The sequence below is a fragment of the Meleagris gallopavo genome, chromosome 5 (assembly GCF_905368555.1).
Source record: "Meleagris gallopavo chromosome 5, MGAL_WU_HG_1.1, whole genome shotgun sequence".
NCBI classification, from domain to species: Eukaryota; Metazoa; Chordata; class Aves; order Galliformes; family Phasianidae; genus Meleagris; species Meleagris gallopavo.
The window spans coordinates 42,770,724-42,798,233 of record NC_139408.1 but is presented as its reverse complement, the minus strand read 5'-3'; the positions used below and the strand labels follow the sequence as shown (position 1 = coordinate 42,798,233).

Below are 27,510 nucleotides of genomic sequence, written 5' to 3'. Positions count from 1 at the left end.
TACCTTACAAAGACTTGTTATTTAAAAGATAACTCATAGAAATATAGAGACCTGAGGTGAAATATTGAATACAGGCACCTAAATGCAGCAGTACAAGCCACAAGCCCTTCACCTAACTGTATAGATTTGCATGAGCACTGTGTTTCTGAAAAAGCAATTTATAGATCTGAGGTTGAAACAACCTCTAGTCGTATGTAGATTTAGACCTCAGGTCTCCCCAGCTGTCCCAGTGGAACATGCCCATCACTCAGCCAAGGCCACCGACCCTTTCACGTATTGGATTCTTTCACGGCTCAAGGATTCTTGCACTCCCTGATGCACAGCAGCCTCTCAGCTAGAAATGTTCGAAGCACCTACAACGGATTCAAACTGCAGCATTTGCGTGAGCTGTGACAATTTCATCTCCCAGAGGCTGATAAGGACATTCAACCCAACCTAACAAATGCTATGCAAATACTCCAGCCACTACCCTAACTTCTAAAGGCTTTGAGCTGCTGCCTTTTCCACCAAGCTCCTTTTCTTCTCTTTCTTCCCAGCTCCTGAATACTCTAAAACAAAGTCAGCCAGACATCTCTGCCCAAGTGGGTAACTCAGGCAACTAAAGACAGAATTGGCTTTGTGCTGCAATCATATCAGAAGCCAAGGATGCTCTATCACCCTTTCTGACTAGTTTAGTGATCATTTCAGTGGTTCCTGCTACTGACTCATTTGTCTAACTCTGTACACACTAACAGTATGCTGCGGCACTAACACTGCATACATGGAGTGTGAAATCCTAAATACATCAGAAGTAGTGGTGGCAACTCCTTCAAGCATCTAATCTAACATTTCTGAAAAGGTCACATTAAAAGGAATGAAATTTGGACCCACTAAATAGATTTTTACCCTATGAGAACTCTTAAATCAAAATATTCATGACCTCTTTATGCTGCAAAAATTGTGGATATGAATACAACGCAGACACACAGTAAACACTGCTGTATCTGTTAAGAGACTGACCTGGTTATGAAAATACACACTGGATTTAAATTTCTTTAAACAAGAAACTATGTTTTCTGTTATATTAGAATGATGATACACTTTCATTATTTTAAAAAACAGTAACAATAGGATGGTCTATTAGTAATGATACTTTCAACGTGGCTTACTTCCATACCCTGTAAACCTCCTTCAACTTTCCCAACTTGACTTCTTTTCTTCCCTGGCAGTCATCTATCCCCCTCACCCTCACATTCCCTACTTGCTCAGCTGTGGCTGCAGAGCTGCTGTATGTTATAATCAGCCATCTGGTTTATCTGAGTTTACATCCTGTTTATATCTAGTTAACATATGCTACAACTGGTAACCTAGTTTAAGATTATCTAGTTGCTTATTCTTGGCTGACTAGTTGCTCATCCTCTTGTTGTTTATCTGGGGATGGCAACAAAACAGAATGCCTCTCCCCGAAAAAGTGCATTAATCTATTGAGGATTTTCTTCCCTTACTCAGAAACTGAGGCTCACACCACTAAGATTCCTACTTCATAATCATAGCTGGCTGAAATTGCTTAATATATTCAGAATCAGAAAGAGGAAAAGGCTGGCAGACAGTAGGAATCAACCCACAGGCTCCTTTTATCAGGAAGACAGGTTAAAATACGGCAAGTCTTTTTTGCTTTCCTGCAGTACCTATACAATCACAAAAGGCAACGTCTTCATGTTTAGCTGGTTACGGAATGCACTGATAGTGTTCCATTCTATCTGAAAAGTATGAGGGGTAAAACCGAACACTTCATAATGACTTAGTAACATGTTGCTTTTCTTCCTGTTCATGAAAACTAAGTAGAAGACTCCTGGATCCACTTCTGGTTTCGATTACAAAGAAAAACCCCCATGGATCCTCAGAACACAGTCTTAAATTTGAAGCTACCTTTTACAAAACCACATTTAAGACTTATTTAAAAAGTAGAGAATCAACCAGAAAAAAAAAATGTATTGCCAATGTATTTTCCAATTTTTCTTAAGCAAAATGTGATGAATAAAGCTACAATATTCCAATTTTAAAATGAAGTTCTAAATGTTCCATTTGAATTTTGCATGGGATCATTTGTGTCAGAGGCAAAATATTATGAAAGTAATTCGCTGAATCATTTCCTGACATGCACACCATACATAATCTTCTAAGCCATTAATTAGGTAGGCGCTATTTATATGCTCACTCTGCTGGATTACACAAAACCTCTTCTTTACATCTACTCTCAATGTACAAGAGTTGGGTCTCTCAGTCCTTTAGAACTAATAATGCAACAGTTTTCTGCATAAATGAAAACTATTCAACAAAAATACTATTTCAAAATTCAAAACTTCCCCTGATTAAAGAAATCTAACAAAATCGTGCAGTAGCCTTCAAATAGGTTCTTTTGAGTCTTATTTAAAGAATTCTTGAAAAGTATTCCAGTTTTCCAATTAGCAGACATCATATACACCTCTACATGCGTATATAGAGAGAAAAACACTCTACTCAGTTTATAGTATACAGAGAGAAAAGCTCTCTTTTTTTTTTTTTATTTGTGCTGAACAAATACTCCATCAGTATTTTATCTTCCATTTTCCCATATTTCTAACTGAAAAGGCACAGCTGGCCTCACTCAAAACAGAGATCAGAGAATTCTTGCTTCGCTGAGCTGCAGGTAATGTTGCAGAGTATGATTGGAGCAAAACAGTAAGTAGGGTTAATGATTTGAATCCTGCTACTTTAGCACATATTTCATTTGAAGCATGTCAGAAACCTTCAATGAAGTTGGACCAATTAGGTATTTCAGTTCTACAACAGTTTTAAATTATTTGCTGAAAGAAGATGGGATGAGTCATACTATGTGAATAAAAGTCACTGAGTAGACTATTTTACCAATGGGCAAAGTAACGGCAGGTTTAAATGACTGGTTGACAAGAGGTTTTTATTTGGTAAAAAGCTGTGGTCAGTGATTAATATTTGCCACTTTCAGTTGAAATATATTGTTATGGTTCAACTGTGACTTCCATATATCCTTTCTTCTTTGAAGATACAAATACAGTTTTTCAACTTTCATGCTGGTCAAATTCTGAAGATTCAGAATGGTATCACCAAGTTGATGCTTGTCTATTACAACAAAAACTCTGCACAGAGTATAACAGATTATGAAATAAGAAATCCCTCCTAAACAGTACTAACTTTCTGAACAGACATTGCATGGACACGACTATCTCATGTAGAATACACAGATATTTGTTCTGCCCCTTTCACAGACTGCCTGTAAGCAACTAGAGGGCTGTTTTGCCAATTTTGCTCAGGCAAAATAATTTGATAAGTTTCTAAGCACTCAAGCAATAGCATTTAAAGAGATGATTCTTTCCTACTTTCGAATTATTTTGTATAATTGTTTTTTGTTTGTTTGACAGCAAGAGTCATTCAGTCAAAGCTTCTGCAGCCTGAATGAAATTTAGATTTATATTCTATTTATTCTATTTTTACAGTCAACAGACTGTGATTGTCCATAAAAATACTTAGAAAATCAAGAACATGAACGGTGAAGAACTTGACAGATTTGTAGTAAGACTGCCTTCACACAATGAAGGGCAATGTCTTTTATGGAGACTACAAGAACATTAAACATAGATATTTGTGGATACAGAAAATCCTAGTTTTCGCCCAGAAGTTTGTAGATTCATGTAGTATTAGACCTCATGTTAAAACTCTACTCTGATATCAGACATCTTCTGGAGCAGCATCTGTCATCAACTCCAAAGACCTGATCTGACACCACAAAGATGCAATGTGAAATGTTATCTCACTAGATCTGACCTGACACAGCTGTGTACAATTTTGACAGCACAGCATTGAGTAATTCCTACCACTGTTTTATACCATTCATGCCATCAAGTTCACATCTAAAAATACTTCAGATACTTTCCAAGAGCTGGAGCTAGCTCATGTAAACATTTTTTTCATGTTTATGCCTGTTTTTATCACAAATGACAAATGTCCCTATGAGTATTTGCAGGAACTGAACACAACGGCAGCCCACAGCTGATTAAATCTGGGTAAGGAATCACAGAATCATATAGAATCACAGGGGTTGGAGAGGCAGCCCAAGCCCAAGCCCCTTCCAAAGCAGACTCCCTACAGTTCCACTTGCTGGGCACCACTGTAAAGTGCCTGGCAGCATCCACCTGACCTCCCACCCTTTTCAGAGCTTTTATTTCAATCTTTCACTTCTCAGCCTTACACTACACCCACTACTTACACTAACACCCACTACTCCCCAAAAAACTTGGACCTGCACCCAACAGCCATCTAAACGGAAATGTGCTCACAAAAAAAAAAAAAAAAAAAAAAACAACAAACAAAAAAACCCCACCAAAACACCACTATCAACGACAGTTCAGAGCCGTACCAGCTTTGGAAAAGAAGGAACGTTGATCCCAAAGGGCGAAGCAATTCAGGCTGACAACGAGGCGGCTCTCTCTGCCCATCCCACACCGCACAGACACAGCAGCGCTGAGCGCCAACGAAAGGCAGAAGCACCGCAGCGATGCTGCCTGTAAGGCGGACGCTTTAGCGGCCACGTTCCTAGGTTGAACTTTTAGCCCCTCGCCCGCGTGGAGGCCGCTGCCAAGCCGTGCTCCCCGCGGGCAAACGCTCGAATGGCTCTGAACGGCCCAGCTCCACACGGGCCGCCCCGACCGCGGCAAGCCGCGCCCCGCACAGCAGGGCAGACTGTGGGCTCGGCGGCACCGCCGCCATTGCTACCCTAACACACGAGCAGATCCACCCGGCCCTGCCCCTTTCTGGAGAGGGCCTCGCCCCAGCACCCCACGGCCGGAAAGGCCGAGAAAGGCAGGGCGGCAGCGCGCCCCAACGCTGGCAAGCCCCGCCCGCCGCCCCCCAGCCCCGCACCTTGGCTCCGCCTGCCGCCGCCGCTCTCCATCTTCACCCCCATGCTCTCGGGCGAGCCTGACTCTCGGCTCAAGGCGGCAACTCTGTCTCCGCAGCGGCCGGCTGGGGCGGGGCGCTGAGTCTGGCACGGCGCGACGTGGCCTGGCCCGGCGGCCTCCGCTGTTGCCATGGTGTCGGGAGCGTCGCGCCGAGCGGGCGGGGGGGCGGGCGGGCAGCGCCGGGCCAGGCCGCGGCCTCGGGGATGGCTTCTCCCCCGCCTGGAATCCACAGTAATTATTTAAACCTGCTTGCAACCTGACTGAAAGTAAAAAAATAATAGGTGCCAGTGAGTGTTTTAAGCAAAACTAGTCATGTTCTGTAGAAGAGAATGGCAAGTAGAGAAGCTGGAGTGTTCCCAGTGTGTTACAGTGAAGAAATTCGCTCTTTCAAAAGAGCAGTTCTTTAGAAATGAACCACAACAGAAAATATTGAAAAGCAGTATTTGGTTATATCACTGATGTATGTATTAACACTGATTTTGTTTGTATTCAACTTTCTGAAGAAGTGATAGGTTTGGTTTTACATAGTCATTCCAGAAGTAATGTCTCCTATTTATCTCCATGGAAACTGCAACAGATGATACAAAGAACACAATAACGCTTATAGAGCAAATTCTCAACTACAAAGCACTGTTTTTCAATGCAGTCAGCAGCCTTAGCTATGCATTTTTGCCGGTAATGAACAAGATCCTTACTTCATCCTCATTCCAGATTCCCAGGAAGTCACAGAAACGGACATAGTCATGCTGGATGAAACCTGAAGTACTGCTGTACATTCTGTGTGACAGTAGTGCTTACCAAATATTTCAGAAAACTTTTCAGTAGTCAACTATTGACTGTTGGATGCATAGCTGAAGTTTCTTGTTAACCCCTAGCTCCTGCTGGTCAGCCTGTGTTTTCCCTTCAAAGCTGCTTTAGTAGATCTTTAATGATTTTTTATATTCCCATTTATTTTGTGTGAAGTACTCTTTGCATGTAGCCTTAGTTCTTGTGCTCCACATTATAGCGATCATTTCGATAGTCTAATACTGCTTTCTGTAAAACCACCTGTTATGATAATTGGTTTTAAATTTGTCTGAGAGGGGTCAGGAAAGGAAATACAAGCCTCTGGATCCCCATTCCAACTCATCTTCCTGACTGTTTTTTATGAAGTGTCTGCTCTCATGGTATGTCAACTTCCACCAACCATTAGGTCACAAAATAGTGGTTTTTATTTTGTTGTTGTTAACAATTTAATAGCATTTTTTCTTTCTCTTATATCTCTTTTGGTGTGAAGACGATGATATCATCATAATCATAGAATCATAGAATGGCCTGGGTTGACAAGGACCACAAAGATCATCTAATTTCAACCCCCCTGCTATGTGCAGGGTCACAAACCACTAGACCAGGCTGCCCAGAAGAGTGTCTGATAAGTTGACTCCTCCATGAATAAAAATCCAGAAAGCCTTGAATCCAAATGCTCTCTTTCCCCTCCCCCAAAGAGGATTTTTGATTGCATGTAAAATTAGAAAGTAGGAGATAGGGCTTCAGGAAACCAGTTGCCTTAGTTGCTGTGTATCAGTGCTTAGACTTCTTTGTAATAATTCATATAGTTAAACCAGTAGATTGTGGAAGTAGGGATTGTCTTAAAGCGGTGTCGGTTTCAGATACTTGATGATACTGCACAGGAGGTTAAGTGCTTGAGATCTCACTGCTGTGTGGTGTCCTGGGCTCTAGTTGTAATGCTGTGTATTGACTTCAGAGATCATGCTACTGAAAACATCTCTCATTTTTGTTTGTTTTGTTTTTCAAATGACCTGCACTTAGCAATATCTTTATACTTTTAGAATACTTTTTGTTTCATTGTTTGAATTCAGAATTTCACATTCTTGAATTCTCAGTGTATCATTCCCAACACTAGTAACTAGGCTGTTCTTTCTGACCCTAATGATGTATTTCTCATAGTGCCCTTCCCATTGTTCATATGTTTTTTTCACCATGTAGATAATTACAACTCCCAAATGTGAGTGAGTGTTTTTAGAAACATATCATGACTGTTCCCCTGGTTTCTAGGCAACACTGAGGGAATGTAGCAATTTCCACTAGTTCCCCCTCAATCAGAAGCATCCTAGAAATACCTCAGCTCTGAAGTTTTTTACCTCCAATAGCAACATATAACAGAGCTCTGTGTTTGTAACTGGTCTGACTTGCAATCTTTTGCCCTTTGGCTGTACTGGATCTCTAAGAGTGTATGTACTTCATGTAATTAAAAGCTAACCCGGATATATTGTGATGTGCTCACACATTAATTCCTGCAACATGTACTAAATAAAAATAAGCCTTAAAAGAAATTTAATCGGTCATGGATTTTGATCCGTCATAGTAAGTTCAAAAATAAATGAAATGAATTGCTGCAGAGAGCCTATCATTGTCAATAGCATATTGAAAATTGTAAATTTTGTCCTCTTCCAAACTGAAAAGAAGAAACACAGCACTGAATGTTGTTGGCTGTCTTTCTCAGGAGGGTATTTTCACATCTTCCTTGAAACTTTAGAGCACAATGTGGTTTTAAAGTTTGCCTGCACTGGGGAGGATGGAAGCAGCAGGAAGAATCACAGTGGAAGGTCTAGAAGATCACTTGTTCTTATCTGAGAAGAGAAGACTTGCAAATTACATCTCCCCAGTTTATCATCTAAGTAGATCTTACCGCTCTCTACAACCTTCTGAAAGGAGGTTATAGCAAGGTGAAGGTTGGCCTTTTCTTCCAGATAATAGTTGCAGGACAAGAGGGAATGACCTAAATCTGTGCCAGGGGACATTCAGGTTTCCTGTGATAACGGGAAAAAAATTATTCTCAGAAATAGTGGTAAAGCATTGGCATAGGCTGCCCAGGGAGGTAGTAGAGCATCATCCCTGGAGCTGTTCAAGAGAAGAGTAGATGTGATACTGAGGGATGTGGTTTAGTGGCACGATGGTGATAGGTTGGTCATGGGACTAGATGATCATTGTGGTCTTTTCCAACCTTAATATTTCTATGATTTTGTGACCTGATGTAGAAGCCTATTGTTTGGCATATTTATAGTTAATAGTATTTTGCAACAAAACAGCATTCTCAAGACCTGTAGTGTTTATTTTTGTGGAAGAAACAAATTTGTTAGAGAAAAGGGCATCAGAAAAAGGAAACAGTCCATAAGAAGCTTAGGGGTTTTTTTTGCATGATTAGCACAGATCAGCCTGGTTTCCACTGCTGAAAAAGAAGACGACTGCCTGTCAGGCAGCACCTCCAACAGTCCGCATTTCATTTGGGACAAAGATCAATTTGTAATGTCAGAATTCTACATTTCTGGGATTTAGCCAGCTTGGAAAATATAGTTTGTGTGTACCCTAAAGAACTGAAGTTTTTTGTTTTTTTTTTTTAGAGAGTCTTTGCTTGTAAGTCTACGTATGCAGGCAGAAGACATCCCCAAAACCAAATCTGCACCCTGTGCTCATACAGAAGAGCCCTAAATTCATCACACTGTGTACTTTGAGATGGAAATAAGTTTTTTAGGTTTTCTTGAGATTCTTGCTCTCTCCCTTTTGGCATTAGTGCCCTGTTACAGTGCAACTATGTCATCTGCCTGTGCCTCAGCCTGTACACCTCCCCAGCACTGGCTGCTGCTCACAGCAGGCAGCTGCTGCCTTGCAGAAATCCCCAGCCTACACTTTCAGACTCATTGCACTCATTCTTCTACAGTGGTCTAGAAAGAAAAATGTTTCCCTGAAACATAGAGGAGGCAGTGCTTTCTGAACACATTTAAACAGACTGCCTGAGCAGACTTTTTGCTCCTACCTGGGAAATTATTGTGTCAGGCAAAAGGAGTAGCACTATAAGAGCTGATGCAAGGGCAAAATGGAAAGAGGGTGTTTTTTTAAGCACACTTTTCTGGGAGAAATTTTTGATCTGTGCTACGTGTTTTTTTGGTCATTTGGTCCTTAGAGTTGTTTAAAGTCACGTAGTCTTCACACATCATTGTTACTTTCAAAATGATAAGAGAGTTATGTATTCTGACAAGGCTGGAGACAATTTACCGTTCTTCATGGCAGCATGTTTAGTTGTTTTGTTATTGTTGTATGGCAACAGTAGTCAGATATTTTTGTAAAGGCTAAGGTCCCACTGGGAATGATGATGCAGAAACAATTAAGAGGAGATGATCCATGTCTTAAAACTTGGAGTTTTTAATATGCTGTAATTTAGAATGCAGTAAGAGAGCTAGTTTAAAGTAAGAGAGAATGTGATAAAGAATATGATTGAACTATAGCAATATATAATGGCATAGTGTTAAGTTGCCATACTATTTGTCACGTTTAGAAGAAAAGGTCTCCCCTGCAGTATGAATAAGTACTGCCAAAACTCCCTCAGGAAGCTGCTGTGCAAATGTACTCTGTACATCTATTCTTTCTCTTCAGTTTTATACAGTTATATCATGCATCTGCCCTGTGATACAAAAATATTTTTTAAATGTGACAGAGAAAAAAACATATAAACTGTAGATGTTATTTTAGGCTGTAATGTAAAACCCAGTAGCTGGGGTGACTCAAGATCTGCTTGTATTTATTCTTACACTATGTCATTTTCTGTTTATCTACTGTTCCCATGAAAGTTTACAGACAAGAAGACCGTAAATGAAAAATAGCCCTTTTTTAGTGCTGACTGCTGAGAACTGTTCTTTTCTCGTTATTTTATTTGAATGATTAGGTATTGAGAATACATACTGCAATAACTAAAGGTGTAATTGGAATTTTAAGAGAAAAAAATACATAAATGTCCAAACTGGTTGCATAAGATATGTTTTATTTTCTAGTATTTTCTATATGTCACAAGGAAATATATACTCATAGTAATTAAGAGGAAAAGGATGAAAACATATTTTTAATATTTCACTCAATAACAGAAAATTAGGACTCAAATTAGACAAACATAAATGACACAGCTCTATTAAGCTCAGTGAATAGACCAAGATGGATTGCCTATATCTACCCAGCCTACAGCAGGCAGACAGAAGAATGTCAATGCAGCATTTGTGTGGCCCATCTACCTTGTACACAGCCATTACAGAGTGCTCATACTTGCTTAGTATTATCTGAATCCATGCACGTGCTTGAACAAATGGGATCCTGTGTGCTCAAGAGAGTTCCTTAGGATTTGACAAGGTCAAGAGAAGAAATTCTCAAGAGTGGCTTTAAAATTGCCTGCAAGACAAAATACAAATATACTCTAGTTTTCCACTGTAGTTTTGTATCTATCTGCATGGTTTGTGACATACAATTTATCTAGAAATAGAAATTCCCAACTGGAATAGTTTGGGGGTTTATTTTGGATTTAGAAGGTACTATAATGGCATTGCCTCTTTGTTTACGCATACTGGAAGATGAAGATGACAGACTGAGAAAATCTCTTGCATGCTGCGTTGCATAAGTAATAGCAATTTCTGTCACTTTAACCACTTGTAACTATGTGTGAAAGAAAGCAGTGGGCAAGAGAACAACAATAATCAAATTGGAGGGTATGAAGTGTAACTCTGCAATAAATTTTGTAAGAGTATTTTTTTTTCCTGTGGAATCATTTTATTAATAGTAGGGAAAAAAAAGAACAAAATAAAAACATTTTAGGAAGAAGAACAGTAAGTACTTTCTGTTACATTTTTTAAAACTGTCCTTCAGTTTAAAGTTATATTCCAAGGAAAAAATCTGCTACTTATTGAATTTGTGCATTGATACTGACATCATAAGACTTCAGGAAAGTCCACATTCTGATTGAGACAGAACCTGAATTTTAATGTTTTAGAACTTAGTATAATAGCACCTTCTTCCCCATAAACTTGTTATATGCATCAGGAAAAAAAATAAGAGGAGTTCAGTTTGATGGATGTTTCACAGACCCCGGAGTCAGGATGCTCACAGTTTGTTTACAGTCTGTCAGTGACTTGTGTGACCTTGTGTACACCCCGAGTCAGGTACCTGAGTAGGCTGCTGTCTAAATCACCTAACATGATTCATAGCTTGTAGTAAAATGGAGACACTTGGTTAGCTCACTTGTCTCCATATTTGGCATGAGATTTCTGCACTGTACTTCTTATCAGTAGGAACATAAATGACATCTATTGTTTGAATAATAAGTATTAAAATTAAAACTGCAGATCACAAGATAGGTGAGTACTAAACACAGAATATTTATTTTTAATCTTCTGTCACAGAAAGCAGCAGGGTAAGGCTGACTTTTAATATTAAATGTGAATAGTGCTGGCTGTTAAAAGGATAACGTGATGGAATATAGAAATTCTAACTAGAAGGAGTTGAAATTATTCTGAGTAATCAAACCAGTTGTAGAATATAGAAATAAAGGAAAATATAACCAGGATAGGGATAAGTCTTATGTGCTATGATGGTTTCTTTAATAACAGGCAACAACATTGTATTAATGTTTAATAAACTGCTCAGGCTCTGTCTTAAAAATTTTATACTTTTATTTAAAAGTTTGCTCACATTTTATTCTGTAGGTGGGTAGAAACCTTTTAAATCATGATGGGTGTATGCTAATGTTGTGCCAGTGCTAATCTCAATTCTAAATATTTTTTTTTTTTGTTTCATCTTGAGCTTGGTAACTTAGTTGGGGCTAGCTGTGTTCCTTGGCCTCATGCTATTCTCTTTTATTCCTTTACTTTTCTCAGATCTCTGGAAGTTTCTGGAGTGACCTCGTTGTGGGCTAAGCTTTTCTGTCTGAGCAACAAGGGATCCAGTTAAAAAATATTAGCAGATTCTTTTCAATCCAGCAGAAGTTATGAGGAGGGAATTTCTGTTCACTTTACTGGAGGTGTAGTTATCTGACTCTCAGTGGTGTTTGTTAATCATTTCTCTAAGTCCAGAGATTTAGATCTGAAGAGAAAGCAGTTTGGGACACAAGTTATTTCATTTTTTGAAGAATAATGCAAGTTATAAGTAGCCTCAGTTGTTATTTGACCTAACAGCATTAGCAGTTTTTTTTTAGGTGGAATTAAATACCTGAGAAGGAATAGGTCACGTTTAAAGCAAAGTTCTTCCTCAGAACAAAATGGAGGTGAATACAAACTGTCAGACTGTTGTCTATTGATTGGCAGATGTGAGGGTACATTTTCCTTGTTGCTCTGGAATTGTTTGAGGATGAAATGGTTCTTTCAGTAATTTTGGGATGACAACAAAAATCTTTGATTTAAGAAGTCAGAAATTGGGGTGAGGGTAGACCTATCAATTCTCCTTCTCTTTTGTGTGTAAGAAAAAATGATTGCGTTTTGTTTGCTGAAAATTGATATACTATTTTGTGTGTGTGTGTGTGTGTGTGTTTCCCAATGTATTTTTAATTTAAAGATTTCAGTGGGCATCTCTTTTGGATTTCAGTAAGTTTTGTGGATTACATTACTGGTAAAGACTTTGTGTTTTCTATGCTTCTGTGTTGTGGCTGTGGCAGCAATACTGAGCTGACAACTTGCTTCTCCAAAATAGTGAGAACATATAGCTATACTAGTTTACTGTCTTAAGAGTCAGTTCCCATGGCAGCCTCTTCTTTTCTGAAGATGCCATGGGCTATCAGACTCTTGTGTATCCAGTGTTTGCAACAGCTGGATTTCCTCCTACTACTATGTAGTAGGAGCATCAGAAACAACTGCAAACAAAAGCAATTTTGCTGCTTTCTATTACTAACTCCTGATTAATGAATAATTAATATGATTGTAGAAAACAAAGTAGGCCAAAAATAGATCTTTGACACAATTCTTCAAGCTAAACCCTAAATATATTCATTTTGTAAACTTTCATAAAAAGCATCCATGTCTAAGAGAATTTTCACGCGCAATCCATCTACTTGTTGTATTTCAAATCTTACTGTTTTGTAAACATTTGTTGTAATAAAAAAAAAAGAAAAAACAAACTTGTTTAAATATCCATCCAAACTCAAACAGATCTAAACTAAGGCCTATCTTCCTTAAAGATGTCATACTTCTGAAGCAGAAAAAGCATGTTCAAGAGTCAAATATTAAATACAATCTCTTTTGTTTTTGAGTTTGTCGCTAGTTATGTTAGTATTAATTTCATTGCTTCAATGAGTTTCCTATAAGAAATGAGAAGATAGAAGGATCCCAGATTTTCTGTGGTTTACCTTAAATATATATCTTTACCCAGTTTGGAGAGAAATAAATGTGTTAGTATGTGAAAAAGCCTGAGAAAAATTATACAAAAAAATTGTAAATAAGTAAAAGTTGCAATAGATATTAATGACTGTATTTCAGTTTTGGCCACTGCTTTTCAAGACAGAGAATTACTGGAGTAAGAAAAATGAAGTTGACGTACTGCGATACATTAACAGGTATGGATTTCTGTGATTAAATAAAATGAAAAATTAAAAAGCCTTCATAATATGTTATTTTTGGACTGTTACAAAATCAAGAATGAGATATTAATTATAATTAAAGGATGATGTTATATTGCCAGAAACTAATATGAAGTGCTGATTTATAACCCAAGTAGCCAACGTGTATAATTTATTGATATTTGTGATAATTGAGAAGGAGAATGGTTTTATGCATAGAATATTTTATATGGAATGAACTGCTAGTAGAGATATATTTTTTCCAAGTAAAATGATAGTAGCCGATATGTGTATGTTTTGATTCTTGCACTGTTTCTTTAACAACAGCATTTTTCAGTATATCAGTCTGGGTTCTTGCATCGTAAAATTATTATTATTTTTTCTGGCTAAGTGTTTGGCTTTGAAAAATCTCATTTCCATTTTACACTCTATTCAAGATCTTCATGAAACTAAATGAGATGCTAGACTATTCTATACATCAGTAATCTCATTCTGTAAGAAGATTTCCGTGATCCTTTTTTGCTAAGGGATAGTTTTCAGATGCTCAGCTGGAAGATGCAAAAGAGAATAGAATTAGCTGTATTATGTTTCTCCTTGAAATATCAAGTACAAGCATTGGCAAAGGAAAATTATTGATCTATCTAACAAGGACCTGTAATAGCAAACTTCCATGCCTGTTTATATATTTAGCAGCATCTAATGTTAGTAGCATCAAATTTCTGTCAAGATTTATATAACTGTTGCTGCACTGAGTTCCCACTTGGTATGCAGAAAACTTGTACCATAAATGTACACTTCTACATTACTTCTGAACTCTATAATTGAGTAAATTATTACCACTGTTTGTGTAGATAATTAGTTATGATGGCAACAGAACCTTCATTTGTTCCATCATCTTCCTTTACTCAAAATGCTTGCAACTTATCTTGGTGCTAAATTCTTTACTTCCTTTATTCTATTACCTTGGTTAGAGTACTGAGGGATTTGGTGTTATATGTTTAAAAGAAGATTTGCAAGATATTTAGGTGCCTAACTGCCGTTGATTCATTTGGTGTTGGTTGCCTAAATAACTTTAGGAACTTGGGCAGGAATAGTTGCTTTGTATTCCTGAGTTCTTTGCTGGTCAACTGGAAATAATTTAAAGGGGTATTTTTTTTTTTTTTTTTTTTTTTTTTTTCTTGAAGTGAATACCTAGCACTGTCTTCAAACTGTTTTTTTCAAGGTTTCTTCATCTGTGGATAGAAAAGCACTTGGCACTTTTGAACGCATTGGTTGACAGCTGCAGTAATAAAACAGTTACCAATCCCCAGTACTCGTTAGAATTTCAAAGAAGTGTTCCAAATGAGGGCTGAGGAGTGCCTTAGTGCCTTAATAGATAGCCTTGTAAAACTAAAAAAAAAAAAAAAAAAAAAAAAAAAGAAGAAAAGTAAAAGGAAATGCTTGTCTGATTTGTACATGCATTTTGTAGTGCAAGTAATTTTGATCTATCTTTTTAACAAATGTACTAAATCTCTGGGCTAGAGATTATCCGTGTCTTGTTTGTATAGTAAGGAAGATTACTAAGTGGGACCTTTATATAAAAATACAGCATGAAGATGTAAAAAAAAATGTAGTGTTTTTTGTTGTTCATTTTGAACAGAAGATCCCAAGACTTTTCTATGTTACATACAACAGTAACTGCAGCTGTTTAGAGCAGCAGGGAGGCATTCCTGAAATGCTCTGTAAAATACTTAAATAATATCTATGCTCAGAATGTAAATATACAAAGGAGGCAGCTTGTAGAGAACCTGCAATTGTTAGCTTAGGAAGTTTATGCACATTATTTTTTTTATTCTTCAGCATAAAGACTTGTTATCTCAGTACAATTCCCAATTCACATAACCTCACCTTTACATTTATATTCCCAGACTACATATAATCCAGAAGCTTACTGTAATTATGTAGGGTGACACACTTCTTTTCATGGGTAGCAAAATGAAATGCATGTCACCTGCTGGTCTGTAGGCTGTAGCAGATCTGCTAACTGTGAGAAGCCACTGCCTATGGATTGATTCACAGTGAGCTTCTCACTTTGGTGAGAGTATGCCATGTGTGAATAACACTGCAGTCTCTTGCCATGTTACATCTAAACTTGTAATCCCACTATATCTTATCTAACAACATACTGCAAAACAGTTAATGAAATGGAGAGTACAATCATCAGGGTAGTTGTTGTGGAATATGTTGTTATACACTGGTATGAATCCAGTCATTTCATTATTTCCCTTTTTTCCTCCAAGTCCAGAAGATCCTCCTCATGGGTTTGTATTTCTACTTCTTATTCATGGCTATATATATATGTGCATGTGTATGATTTGTGTATATATTCAAACTGGGATTCATCTACTGTATCTTCAGAAATGTGGAAATAGCTCTTTTTCCTTGCTAGTATATTACGATTTTCCATCATGAGACATTTTTCTGCTTATCATTATAATGCCTGGCACTGCTCCTGTAATAAGTATTAATAATTTTTAATTTACACTCAGAACATAGCCCCCGCTCTTCCTACAACAGAATATTAATGTATTGATTTGGTTTTGCTTGAAATACCATACTGTTTCAAGGTCTTTTTCTCAAGAGGTCTAGTGCTGATGTGGCTAGATCTGGTGTGCAGATACAAAGACTTATGCAGTTCAGAGTGTTACCTTCCAAACAATGGCTGAAGTACTGACAGCAAAAGATCTGCATCTGTGTGGTTTGGCTGAAAAGTGTCTGCACTCAGCTACGAAGTTGGGAGAAGCTAGAGGAAAGATCTAGTAGTGCAACTGAAATTGAAGCCTTATTTCATTCTCTGTTCCACAGCTCCATGATAAATACCGTCACCTTCACATTTTTTGGAACAGCTTTTTACTACATGAGTGATAAATAAGTTGCCTAATTTAGGAAGTTGTAAAGCTCTACTGAGTACTGTCAAAATGATGATGATTACTGCAGGTGTTGTAGTCAGCTCTTTAAATGCTCAGTATATCATCTTTCTTCCCTTGCTGTTCAGAGTAGATAAAAAAAAAACATGACTGAAAACTGTAGGAGGACTGGTCACAGTTAATAGTGTCTGTGCAGACTGTTCCTCCTTGCTTCATGTATTCTATACTTGCATTAATACCCACATTTAATAGACTGCAGTAAGGATTCTTCTGTGATGATACAATGAAGAACACTGAAAGGAAAAGCTGCATTACTGGCATGCTTGATTCTAAGAAATGATGAGAGTTTTCATTAAAATGTGTGGTAAGACATTGCTTCTGAGAAGAGCACTGACTTCCTTCATGTGTGTGGCCCCAAACTTGCCCTACTGACTGATAAGTTTGCATGTCATGTATGCTAGAAGGCAAGTCTGAGTACAGGATATGCAAATAGCTGACTTAGTTTACTTGTCCTGCAGATTAGGTAGGAAATAGTCAGATTATACTGCAGTAAGGAAAATAATCTGAAGTCTTGCCCAAGATCCTAATGTGTTCTAAGTACAAAGCTTCGTAAGTGTGTTTATTCTATTTGAAGACATTAAACAAAGAAATATTAGAACAATCATATACATAAAATCACACTTCTGTTTTCCTTGCTGTTCTTCAGTAGTGCAACTGTCGATGACTACTTGAATGACTTCTTTATATGCAGATGTGACTTAATATATTTCTGTAATGCATTAAACACATCCACTCATTTATCCACCGTTCTTCTTTCAATCTGCTGCTACATTGCTTTAGAAAGCCTGCATTGTCACTGCATTGGCTCTGCATCGCCTTGGCAGGCCAGACTCTCGCCTGGGACGTGGGAAAGCAGTGCCTGGGGCCAGGCGCTCAGGCATCAGGGCGGCTGGGGCCGAGGCTGCGGAATCGGCGCTTCCCCTGCAGCCCCTGCCCGTGGCCGACTTCAACTGTCCAGGGTCCTGAAGCCAGCAGCAGGCTGGGCGCGCTTCTGCACACTGCGTCCGTCCTCGCACGACTCTGCTAGTGATGTGACTGACAAAGAAACATAGGTATCTCTGAAAGCTAACCCTCAAATTTCCTGTTTAATATAGAGAAAAGTTATCGACCTGCTAAGGTAGAGGTTCATGCAGCTATCTAGTAATAAATCTTTAAAAAATGACAAGAGGAAATAAAACAGTACTGCTACTGCTGTAAAATGAATTTGGTGGCTTGTTTTTATTAATCAAGCTTTCTATTTTTGTTAAATATCAGACTTTGATCTTATGAGGATTCTTTGCAGACATCATGGAAAAAACTAAGGGCCAGATTGTAATTCTCCCATGACCATGATTCAGGAGTAATTGTACTGAAGTCAAATTAAACTAATATGAAACAGATGTAAGTGGGTTCCATCAGAGATTCAGTACTATAGAGCTTGAGTTAATACTTGTTTTACATGACAGACCTTTCTGAACAAAATGCTGCATTATATTATTACAGTAATAATGTGCATGGACTGTAATTTTAAAGATAGAATAAAAATGTGAGCTAACTATTCCACTTCAGTCCTTGCTAGCACAATAAAGGGACTGGTGTAACAGGTGTCTGAAAGCTCGAGTCTGGCTAATGAAAAATTATTACCAGGAAAGAACTGAGGATGAAGTAGATAATTACAAAATGCAAACCAGGCACACTCTCTTCAGTTCTGGCATTTAGGGGATGGATGCTTACAGTGAGGCTGGGAATATGAACAGTGCATTAGGATATGAGAGATAGCATCCATAGTGTCATTGGCCAAAGGAATTTGCAGATTGTCTGTGGTAACTTAAACAGCTCAGATCTGTGCAGATCCTGTTCTGGAAAAGGCTATTACAAAGCCTCAAACTGAATTATTTTGTTAAAATCATTTCTGCCAATAAAGACTTGCAGTTCTATGGGTTCATCTCTGCATGAATGAAAATCGAGGCTTAATGATTTCTGAGAAACACCAAGCAGTAAAAAGCAATAGCAAGTTTGTTTTCCTTGCACAAGATGAGGTAATCCTGATTATTAGTTAACTTTTTGATTTCCAGACACATTAAATCTTCTGAAAACCATCAGAAGAAAGTTATTCAGGTTACTCTGTAGAGAAGGCTTTATAAGTCTTCTTACACACAAGGCTTCCTAGGAAGTAAAAAAGCTATAAAATTTTTCTTCACTGGGTCTTGTCCAAACTCATACTACCCAAGACAGAACAGAACAGAGTGCCCTTCACTTGATTTATACTTTGGATTTCTTAGTCTTAGGGTAAATAAGAGCTGTCTTATGGCAATAAACTGAACAAACAACAATCTCCAAAATCAGAAATAGCACATTTCTAGCAACCATAAACTGAATAGTTACTTGCACATATGTGCATATTGCGAAGTGATGACGCGAAGACTGCAAAAGATTTCCACCTAACCATATTGTATCCCTTCAGTATGTCCAAGAAATTTAACATGAAAGTTACAGATGATTTCTATCTACCACTGATGCATTTTCTACTTCCTATTTACTGGATTTAATTGGGTATAAGATATATTTATTATTCTGTTCTGCTGTGGCCTTCTTTCAGTTACACCAGAACAGCTTTTAAGTCACTCATGCCATATTATTGTTGAACAATAAAATGGAACTTAGCGTTTTATTCTTCTGTCAGTGAGATTGCGTGTAATAGATAGTGTCTTGTCTGTTGTGTTGTGATGGTCGCAAGTCAATCCCTGCAAGACACTGATCTCGGCTGACACCAACTCTGAGGATGTAAGATCTGAAGAATTTAGCAGATTGATTTGCTAAATCACTGTTAAAAAGTCAGGACCTGAGAAATGTTATGCAAGTACTAAAGTAGATTGATTATGCTATAGTTTTTTTTCTTGGTGGTCTCCTATTTAAATATTAAACATTACTGAATCCACTTAGCTTATAAAAGTTGACAGAGTAACAGCTTGAAATACTATAGCTTCAAGGCACCAGTTCTGCCTATCATGAGAATTCGACATCGCTGAGGGGTGAAAGGCCTTTTATTTGCATAAGATAATAGTTACGTTTCTATGCAACAGCTGTGCTGTCAGTGAAAGATGCGCTCATTGTGCCAAATCCATCTCTGGAGTAACCCCATTGATTTTAAATGAGTTACTTTGGAAATAAATTGGCCAACTAGATAAAACTACAGGTCTGAGGTATTGAAATAATCGAGCAAGATTTCCATGATCATAACATGGTAAAAAATTGCAAAACAGTTGTATGATATCATGTATTTCTGTACCTGACAGATCGCAATCGATTTACCACAAGATTTTTAAGCTGCATGGCTGGAGCCAAGATAAAAATTGCTGTAAAGCTTACAAATAGTTCTGAGGAATATGGGAACATTGGGTGGTTACAAAGACAGGGATATAGTATTGTTTCACTATTATGAACTTAGTGTTTTAATGATACCATAAGTCAAACAAATATGATGTTTCTCTAAGGTCAGTTTAATAATGTAAGGTTCTTAAGGCCACATTAAAACTCTTCTTTAGACAGCAAAAGACAGGATCTGTTCATTTGCAAATGCTTGGTAATGAAATTACCTGAAGATTTTACCTCTAGACTATAGGTTCATTTAATGCTTACGTTAGCAAGTATTAAATACTGTTGGCCTTTCAGGAGCCACTTTGAATTTGTTGAATTTGGGTGAGTTCTCAGTGGGCAGATAATTACAGCATAATAACTACCTCCTCAGTTAACTGTTAGTAGTTATGGCAAAAAGACAAAGTATTGCTTGGATTAGAGTGATGGAACTCCTAATCACAACTAAGTAATATTTGTGTATATGTAAGTTTTTACCAGTAATAGAAAAGGAAGATACTAATAATAAACTGGAAACTGGAATACTGAAGAAATGTTATACACATGCATAGATTTTATGTATTCATGTGTGTATACGTGTATTTTATATATATATATAGCATTAGAAGTCCTTTAGAATGAGGGGTTCGAAAGTCTCTGAAGTCTTTCTTGTTACCAGAATAGCAAAAAGATTTCCAGTCATGACTCAAGCAATCATGCTGCACAATTAGCGAAGCCTACTCTCAATTTTTTTCATTCAGTTTGCAGAAGTAACGTCAACAGAAATCCCAAAGCCTCTTCAGAAAGCATCGTAGGGTACTTGCAAAGGAAATACCTTGTTCTCCTGGTGTCATTGCAATCATCTCAAATTCAAATCTGACTGAGCAGGCTCATTATAATTCTTACCGTGTTCTCCCTTGAAGCAGCCTCTCCCGCCTCCTCCTGTACAGAACAAAACAAGAGCCACAGGGGTGCTCGGATTAAGAAAAGGCACCCAGCACCTCCCCCCAAGGAAAACTTGCACTACTATTTCATATAGTACCTCTGAAGTACATACTGCTTTAAAGGACTTTCATGCTACTGCCAAATTAAGGTGATGGATTCACAAATACTGGTTTTCTCTTCCTGGGTAGGGTTGAACAAAGAGTGGGAATGCAGGAGTGTGTGTTATTTACCTTCTGAATCTGGAAGTGTAGAGAGCATGCCAGTCTTCACAATGAGAGTTTCCCAAGGAGAACCACACACTTCAGACAGCATAACTTTTCACCTGGGTGAGATTTCTCTCTTTTTTCTTACGAGGTTAACTAACATCTGAGCAACAGATAGGAAAACAAGACAGAAAGTGCAATTGGGTGAAAAGAAGTATAGGGCAAAAAGCGCAGGAAAAGAAATTGTCTCAAGCACCAAGTTTATAATCTGAACTTGATTCCTGGAAATCCAGAAGCTTGTTTGGCTATAGACCTCAGGTCTGATTCTAATGTGGGTCTCTGACACATGACCCATGTAAATATGTGGATATCTCCCACAAAACCATTCCCAGTGAGTTATCTGCTTTTCACAGTTTGAAGAACTGGAGGCAGGACAGGGTTAACCTTTCACACTCCTCCTTCAGCCCTGCAGATGGGCTGGGGTTTTGTTTTCCTGGCTAAAGGAGGGAAGCTGAGGCATACATTTTTAATTCGAACTGAAGGCTCTTCTGGTGTAAACCGTTACCCTTATTTGTATTTGAGGAAAACAGGAGCAGGAGGGAGAAGAGGATAACTGCAGATTGGGCAAGTAGTAAGTGTCTGATAACGGCACAAGGGAGAACCCAGCGTCTTCCACTTTTTCCAAAGCGCCTGTGGGCTTGGAAAGTCACTGATATCCCTGAGCCTCCTCCCAGCCCTCCTACCCCCTCCCCGCAGCCTGACCACATCTTTCAGCCCTGCCTGGACGCCAGGTGTCTATCCGTGTCCCCCCGGCGAGGTAGACAGGGCACAGGGACCGGAAGCCCCTGGTTGGTCGGTCTTTAGACTGGGCTGCCGGCTTTGAGCATCCCTGCCCTTCCCCTCCCCCGGTGCTGCGGAGACTTTGGCTGCTACCGTGCTCCTGCCATGTGCTGCTGCTAGTAGCTAGCCGAGCGTGGCTGTGGCTGCCAACTCTGCCAAAGCAGCCTGCATCCTCCTGCTGGGCCGGGGACCCAGTAAGTATCGGAGGGAGCCTCTCTTCCCCTCCCCTCCTGGGGCACGCGGCGCCGCCGCCGCCTCCTCACAAAGGGATTCGCAGCCTCTTCCCACTCCCTTTTTAAGGCAGTGCGGAGAGGGACTCGGTGAATTCCCTTCAAAGCTATAGGGTGGCTCCCTCCTCCTCATCATCCTCCCCCTCCTCCTCCCATCCTTCCTGCTTCGGCTCTCCTCAGCGAGCTAGGCAGCTGCTACACCCAGCCGAGGGTGCCCAGCCTTCCCCCAGCCATGCCGCTGCGGCTCGCCCCCGCTGCTGCTCGCCCCCGCTGCTGACCTGTTACTCTCCTAGTGCTGCGGCCGAGCTGACGTGGGCTCAGCTTTGGGGTGTGTACGTGTGGGAGGTGATGCTGGGGGTGGGCATGGCTCGCTTCCTGAGGGCTGCCCAGCCCCGAGCCCCTTAGGTGGGCTGAGCGGGGACCGTGCCGCCCCAGCATCTGCGAGGGATCGGGCAGCCCAAGACGCAGCGGCACACGCTGCCCAGCCCCGACTCCTCTGACCCTTACCTTATCTCCACTCCCCCTCTCTGCTGGGGTGTCCGCACCCCCTCTGCAAACCCCACCGCCCCACTCCCCTCCCCGCCCCTCCCCACTTTCTTTGATTTATTTGTGTATCTCTTGCCTTGGCAACCACCAGTTCCCCTCAGTCAAACAGCGCAGACTCCCTATAATTTGAAATTAATTTGTTTGACTGCAGCATTGAGACAGGAAGGTCGGGAAATTTATTTAATTCTTTTTCCTCCCCGTGCAAAAAGGAAGCGATGAAATTTCCAATCGAGACTCCAAGAAAACAGGTGAACTGGGATCCTCAAGGTTGGTGAATCTCTATTACTATCATTATTACAATAATAACAATTATTAGTATTATTCCTTCCGTCTCGTGACTCGCAGGAGACTATTTGACTCCAAATGGGAGGAGACGCTGGATGCTTGTCTGCCTCCCATGTGCTCTGTTTGTTCTTCCTTCCTCAGCCCTACCAAGGCATTAGAAATTGCTCCAAAGATGTGGGGTTGTGTGGGTACGTGGTTAAAACCTCATCTGGGTGTAAGTTTTACAGTTATGTATTTGATGTCTCCTTTTCCTTCCCTCCTTTTTTCTTGAGTATTTCCATGGCAAACTTGCTTGGGATGGCTGTGGTCTCTGGCTCAGAGCATTGTTTGTTTTATCTGTCGCTCCTTTGTTGTTTCTGGTCATCATTGTCTCTGCTAAATGGGTGGTATACAGGAGTGGACACAGATGTGACAGCTTGCTAAGGGCTCCTCTACGGTAAATGCTGGCAAGCAACTGGAGCAAAATGCTGCTGCAGTATAACCCATAATGTGAACACTACAAAAACACACATTAAATAATGGAGCCCAAAGGGACCTTTTGACTTTTTACACTGTCCTATAAACAATTGCTCATCACAAGCGGATAGTTTGATTAACTCTGTAGTTAGCCTTGGAGTCTGTCTTAGGGAGTGTTTGTGTGATGGTGGCAGGAGATTTACGCCAGTGCAGTGGTTTTCAAAAAAATGATCTAAGTTGTGTTTTAAAATAAACCATACTGAAATGCTCTTTTTTTTTTTTTTTTCTTTTTTTCATTTTCTTTTTTTCATTTTCTTTCTTTCTTTCTTTTTTTTTTTTTTTTTTTTTTTTTCTGGGCATGGAAAGAAGTTCATGTGCATTCTACAGAAGAAATAACTGAAAAAATCCTACTGGCAATGTATATGTTGGTGTGTCATATTTCTGTGCATTGATACAGGAGCAGAGCAACTTGGAGCCATATGCTGAGGTTTGCAGTAGAGCTGCTGGCAGCTAGTTGCTGTACAGCAGTGCTTGCAGGAAGTATGAAGTGATAGCATGGGTTTTAAGTATTCATCTTTATTCTGCAGGTCTGGTTTTAGTGGTCTATTTGTCACTCTCTGTGTCCTAATTTCTAAAAAAGAACCATTAGAAACATTTTCTCTTGGTGTAGAAGAAATACAGCAGAATAGACATCTTTCTGCCGAGCAGATCTGGTGTGCTGTTTGCATAGGATACACAATTAAGCTTTCGTTTAAGCCTTACTACATCTTTAATTAGGTGAAAGCTGAAGTCGACACATCAGTCTCCTCCACCCTCGGCTTCACAGCCAACACATGGGCAGTAACACTAACACATTTGGTTATTTCAATAGGAGCATATTCCTATCCTGTGGTCAAAATCAGATGTGGTGAAAATCTGCTCTTCCCAGGTGCTTTTTTGAATGTGTTTTCTGTAGCTTAATTTTACTCCATTTTATGCATTGCAAAATGCCTTTTACTGCAAGAAGCCCTTCCCTCCCCTCCCTTGACTATGCACACAAGAAGCTGTACTGCTGATATTCTGTGTGCAGTCCCCCTGCTTGGAAAACAGCTTTACAGCATATGGATTCAACAGGTGGTTGGTCACAATTTACTAATGAGTCCAAAACCACAGAATATTCAAACAGGTTAAGGACCTCAAACCCAGCAGGTTCCCCCACTGTCAGGCTGATTCCCTGGTAAGGACTGCAGAATCCTACCTGTTATTTTCCTTCAGGGTATAGTCTTCATTAGCCAAGCAGCAAGGTCATTAACACATAGCCAGGAAGGAAGCAAGAAATGTTAATTTCTAATTCTCTGTGGGACTCAGGAAATAGATAAAAATCAATTGAATAGAAAAACTCAAATTGATAAGGAAAAATTGTCTACGGTCCAATCAATACAGGAGCAGTTTGATGTTGCATATGTGGTCTCTTCTCTGCAGGTACGAGGTTAGGAGGATGTTACATTTTGGATACTACTTTCTTAGATCAACATTTAAAAATCCAGTGAAAGGATACGAAGAGTCCTCAGTATTAAAAGCAGAACTTGTGGCCAGTGAATGTTCACACTCCGTTAGCAGGCTCACTGCAGTGTGTTTTGTGTGATAGTTCTCTGTTCTAGTCAGATAGAGAACATGCAGTTTCCATGTTTCTGTCTAGCGTAAATTGTGCTGACTTGTGCTAACACTACTTGAAATATTTCAACCAATGTTTCTGGCAAGCAAGGTAACATGTTGAGGATGAAAGTGAGAGCTACGGCATCTCAAAGATGTTTAGGTCAGTTCACTCAAGGCAAAATTTGCTGGATTATCTGTCTGTCTGACTATCTATCTATCTATCTATCTATCTATCTATCTATCTATCTATCTATCTATCTATTCCAGAAACATTTCTAAAGCCCACAGTCCTTGTTGTGGAGGTATGATTGGCTTGAGACTGATGACATTGCTGGTTTTTGATTCCAGGTCAGGATGATATATGTTGAAAGGAATTAATGCTCAAACTCTTTAATGGTGTTAATGGACTGCACTTTATATATTTAGATAAATAAATAGAACTTACTGGTAGACTTCATCTCACATAAACCTGTTATTCTCACTTCACGTCAGTGAAAATTAATATAGCATAGAAATACTTTGTGGATGGAACAAGTTTAAAGGAATAGACTTAATGTAAGAGCTCATGTGTTATACATAGCTAAGTGGACTGATTTTGTAGACTGTTAGACTAGAATAAATAAGGCATGGTGGTATTGAACTGTATATACTTTTATCCTATTGTGTAGCATCTTCACTTGTCATGGCTACAGAAATTACTTCTGCAGTCTCTCTAACTGATCAGTGTATTTTCTAGATAAACCAATTATTTCATAAACCTGGGAGTACCTAAGGTTCGGGTTCCCTCAGGGAAGTTCCCTCCTGTCCTAGGCACTATATAACTCCATTCATTATCAAATGTCATTGCAAAAGTCATTAGGATTTGTTCCTAACATTCCAGTATGAACACTGTCCTAGAATCTCACAACAGAATGTACATAGTGTTCATATGCATTGAGTGAGTTGGTTAACAGAAGAGCATAATCCCAAACAGGCTCCTGCAGAAGAAACACATTCTTTCACAGAGCTGGACTCTCAGTAGGGATACAGGATCTCATACTATGTATCCTCACATTTGAGGTGGAAAAAAAAAGAAAAAAAGAAGAAAAGTCCTGCTATTTGTCTTACTGCTAGAATCAGCTTGGATTTATACTATCAAAGGGCATTTAATTTTACTGTGTCCAGTTCTGGGCTCCCCAGTACAAAAAAGACAGGGATCTCTTGGAAAGAGTCCAGCGGAGGGCCACAAAGATGGTGAAGGGCCTGGAGCATCTCCCCTGTGAAGAAAGGCTAAGTGAACTGGGTCTGTTTAGCCTTGAGAAAAGACGACTGAGAGGGGACCTGATCCAGGTTTATAAATACCTGAGGTGTGGCGGCCATAGTAGTGAGGCCAGTCTCTTTTCAGTGATACGTGGAGACAGGACGAGGGGAAACGGACATAAGCTGCAGCATAGGAAGTTTCGCACGAATGTGCGTAAGAACTTCTTCACGGTGAGGGTGACGGAGCACTGGAACAGGCTGCCCAGGGAGGTTGTGGAGTCTCCTTCTCTGGAGATATTCAAGTCTCGCCTGGACGCCTACCTGTGCGACCTGGTGTAGGGAACCTGCTTTGGCAGAGGGGTTGGTCTTGATGGTCCCTTCCAACTCCTACAATTCTGTGATTCTGTAATTTGCCTGTCATTGATTTTTTCCTTCTTCTGTTTGGTGCAATTTAGGCAATGCAATCCTCACACTAATTAGTAGATCAGATTTTTAGTTTCATACGTCATGCAAATTCTCATGTAAACATTTTGAAATGTAAGATTGCATTTAGAGCAGCATACAGAGACTCTAACTCTTGTAATTGTTCTTCTCTTCCTTCATCTCCCACCCTCCTCTTGGAGTCCTGTTGTCCATACTTAAGTTAGCTTACAAAGTCTTTCCAAATATATTTTTAAGCATCCTTCATTCTGTCCAAAACTCTGGATATCACAGGAATATCATTTTTTTATGCTAATTGTTAGCATAAATTGTCAGCTTAAAATTACTGCTTCTTCCCAGAAGAGGATAGATGTGACCCTTTCCAACATGCTCAGAAATTATCTCCAAACATGAATGTCTTGCAGAGTGATGGTTTGATGTTTTTTCCAAGGTGATGATGTTAGTAAGCAGAAAATGGAGTTCAACCTTGATCCATCATTTGTGCCTCCAGGTTTTTTGTTTTTGTTTGTTTGTTTGTTTGTTTGTTTGTTTTTGTACCATCATTGCAGTGATATGGATTATCAAAGCCCTTTGAATTTTCAGCTAGATGTTTATCTCAACTCGATCTTTTAGAACTCTGAAGTTTTGGTACAAGCTCAGTGTCTTTTTGCAAACACATCTTTTATGTAAGGTAGCTCTCTCAGTTTGAAACCCTAAAATCATGCTATTACTATCATCCTTACATTTTGTGTTAGTGGTCTGTGGTGAATTCAAGCTGTGATTGAAAGTCTGGAGTTTTTCTGATTCTGCCACTGAGTTATTGTTTAACTTTCAGTAAGTCACTTACCCTTTCTTTTCCTCCTTTCTTCTCTGACTGCAAAATGGAAATATTAATTTTTGTCTACTGCACAAGGGTGTTGTGAAATATAATTAACTTGTTTAGAGCAATCTAAGACTTGCTATTGAAAGCAGATCACATGTATTGCAATCAGTGCTAAAACAATTAGGAGGGAGAAAAACAGCCTGTCTTTATGCATCGATCACATCACTTATGAAATAAGGTTATCTCTGCACTCTACAACTAGAGGAAACTAGCAT

At 39.3% G+C, this 27,510-nt stretch overlaps 2 protein-coding genes across 4 annotated transcripts in view; one reads left to right on the top strand and one right to left on the bottom strand.

The window, feature by feature from the left end:
* The window catches only part of SPATA7 (spermatogenesis associated 7), a 35,167-nt gene extending 30,062 nt beyond the window's left edge, over positions 1-5,105 (bottom strand). For 2 of the 3 annotated variants that reach the window (XM_085225466.1, XM_085225467.1), the window contains exon 1: positions 4,915-5,105. In XM_085225466.1, the coding sequence (XP_085081592.1) occupies positions 4,915-5,083 (169 nt within the window). In that variant the 5' untranslated portion in view covers positions 5,084-5,105. Of the gene's footprint in view, positions 1-4,411; positions 4,862-4,914 lie in introns of those variants that run through there. The other variant, XM_085225468.1, reaches the window with a different exon arrangement.
* Positions 5,106-22,459: 17,354 nt separating this feature from the next.
* KCNK10 (potassium two pore domain channel subfamily K member 10) overlaps positions 22,460-27,510 on the top strand; it is a 62,140-nt gene continuing 57,089 nt past the window's right edge. The window contains exon 1 of the mRNA XM_031553637.2: positions 22,460-22,644. Within this exon, the coding sequence (XP_031409497.1) occupies positions 22,593-22,644 (52 nt within the window). The 5' untranslated portion in view covers positions 22,460-22,592. The remainder of the gene's footprint in view (positions 22,645-27,510) is intronic.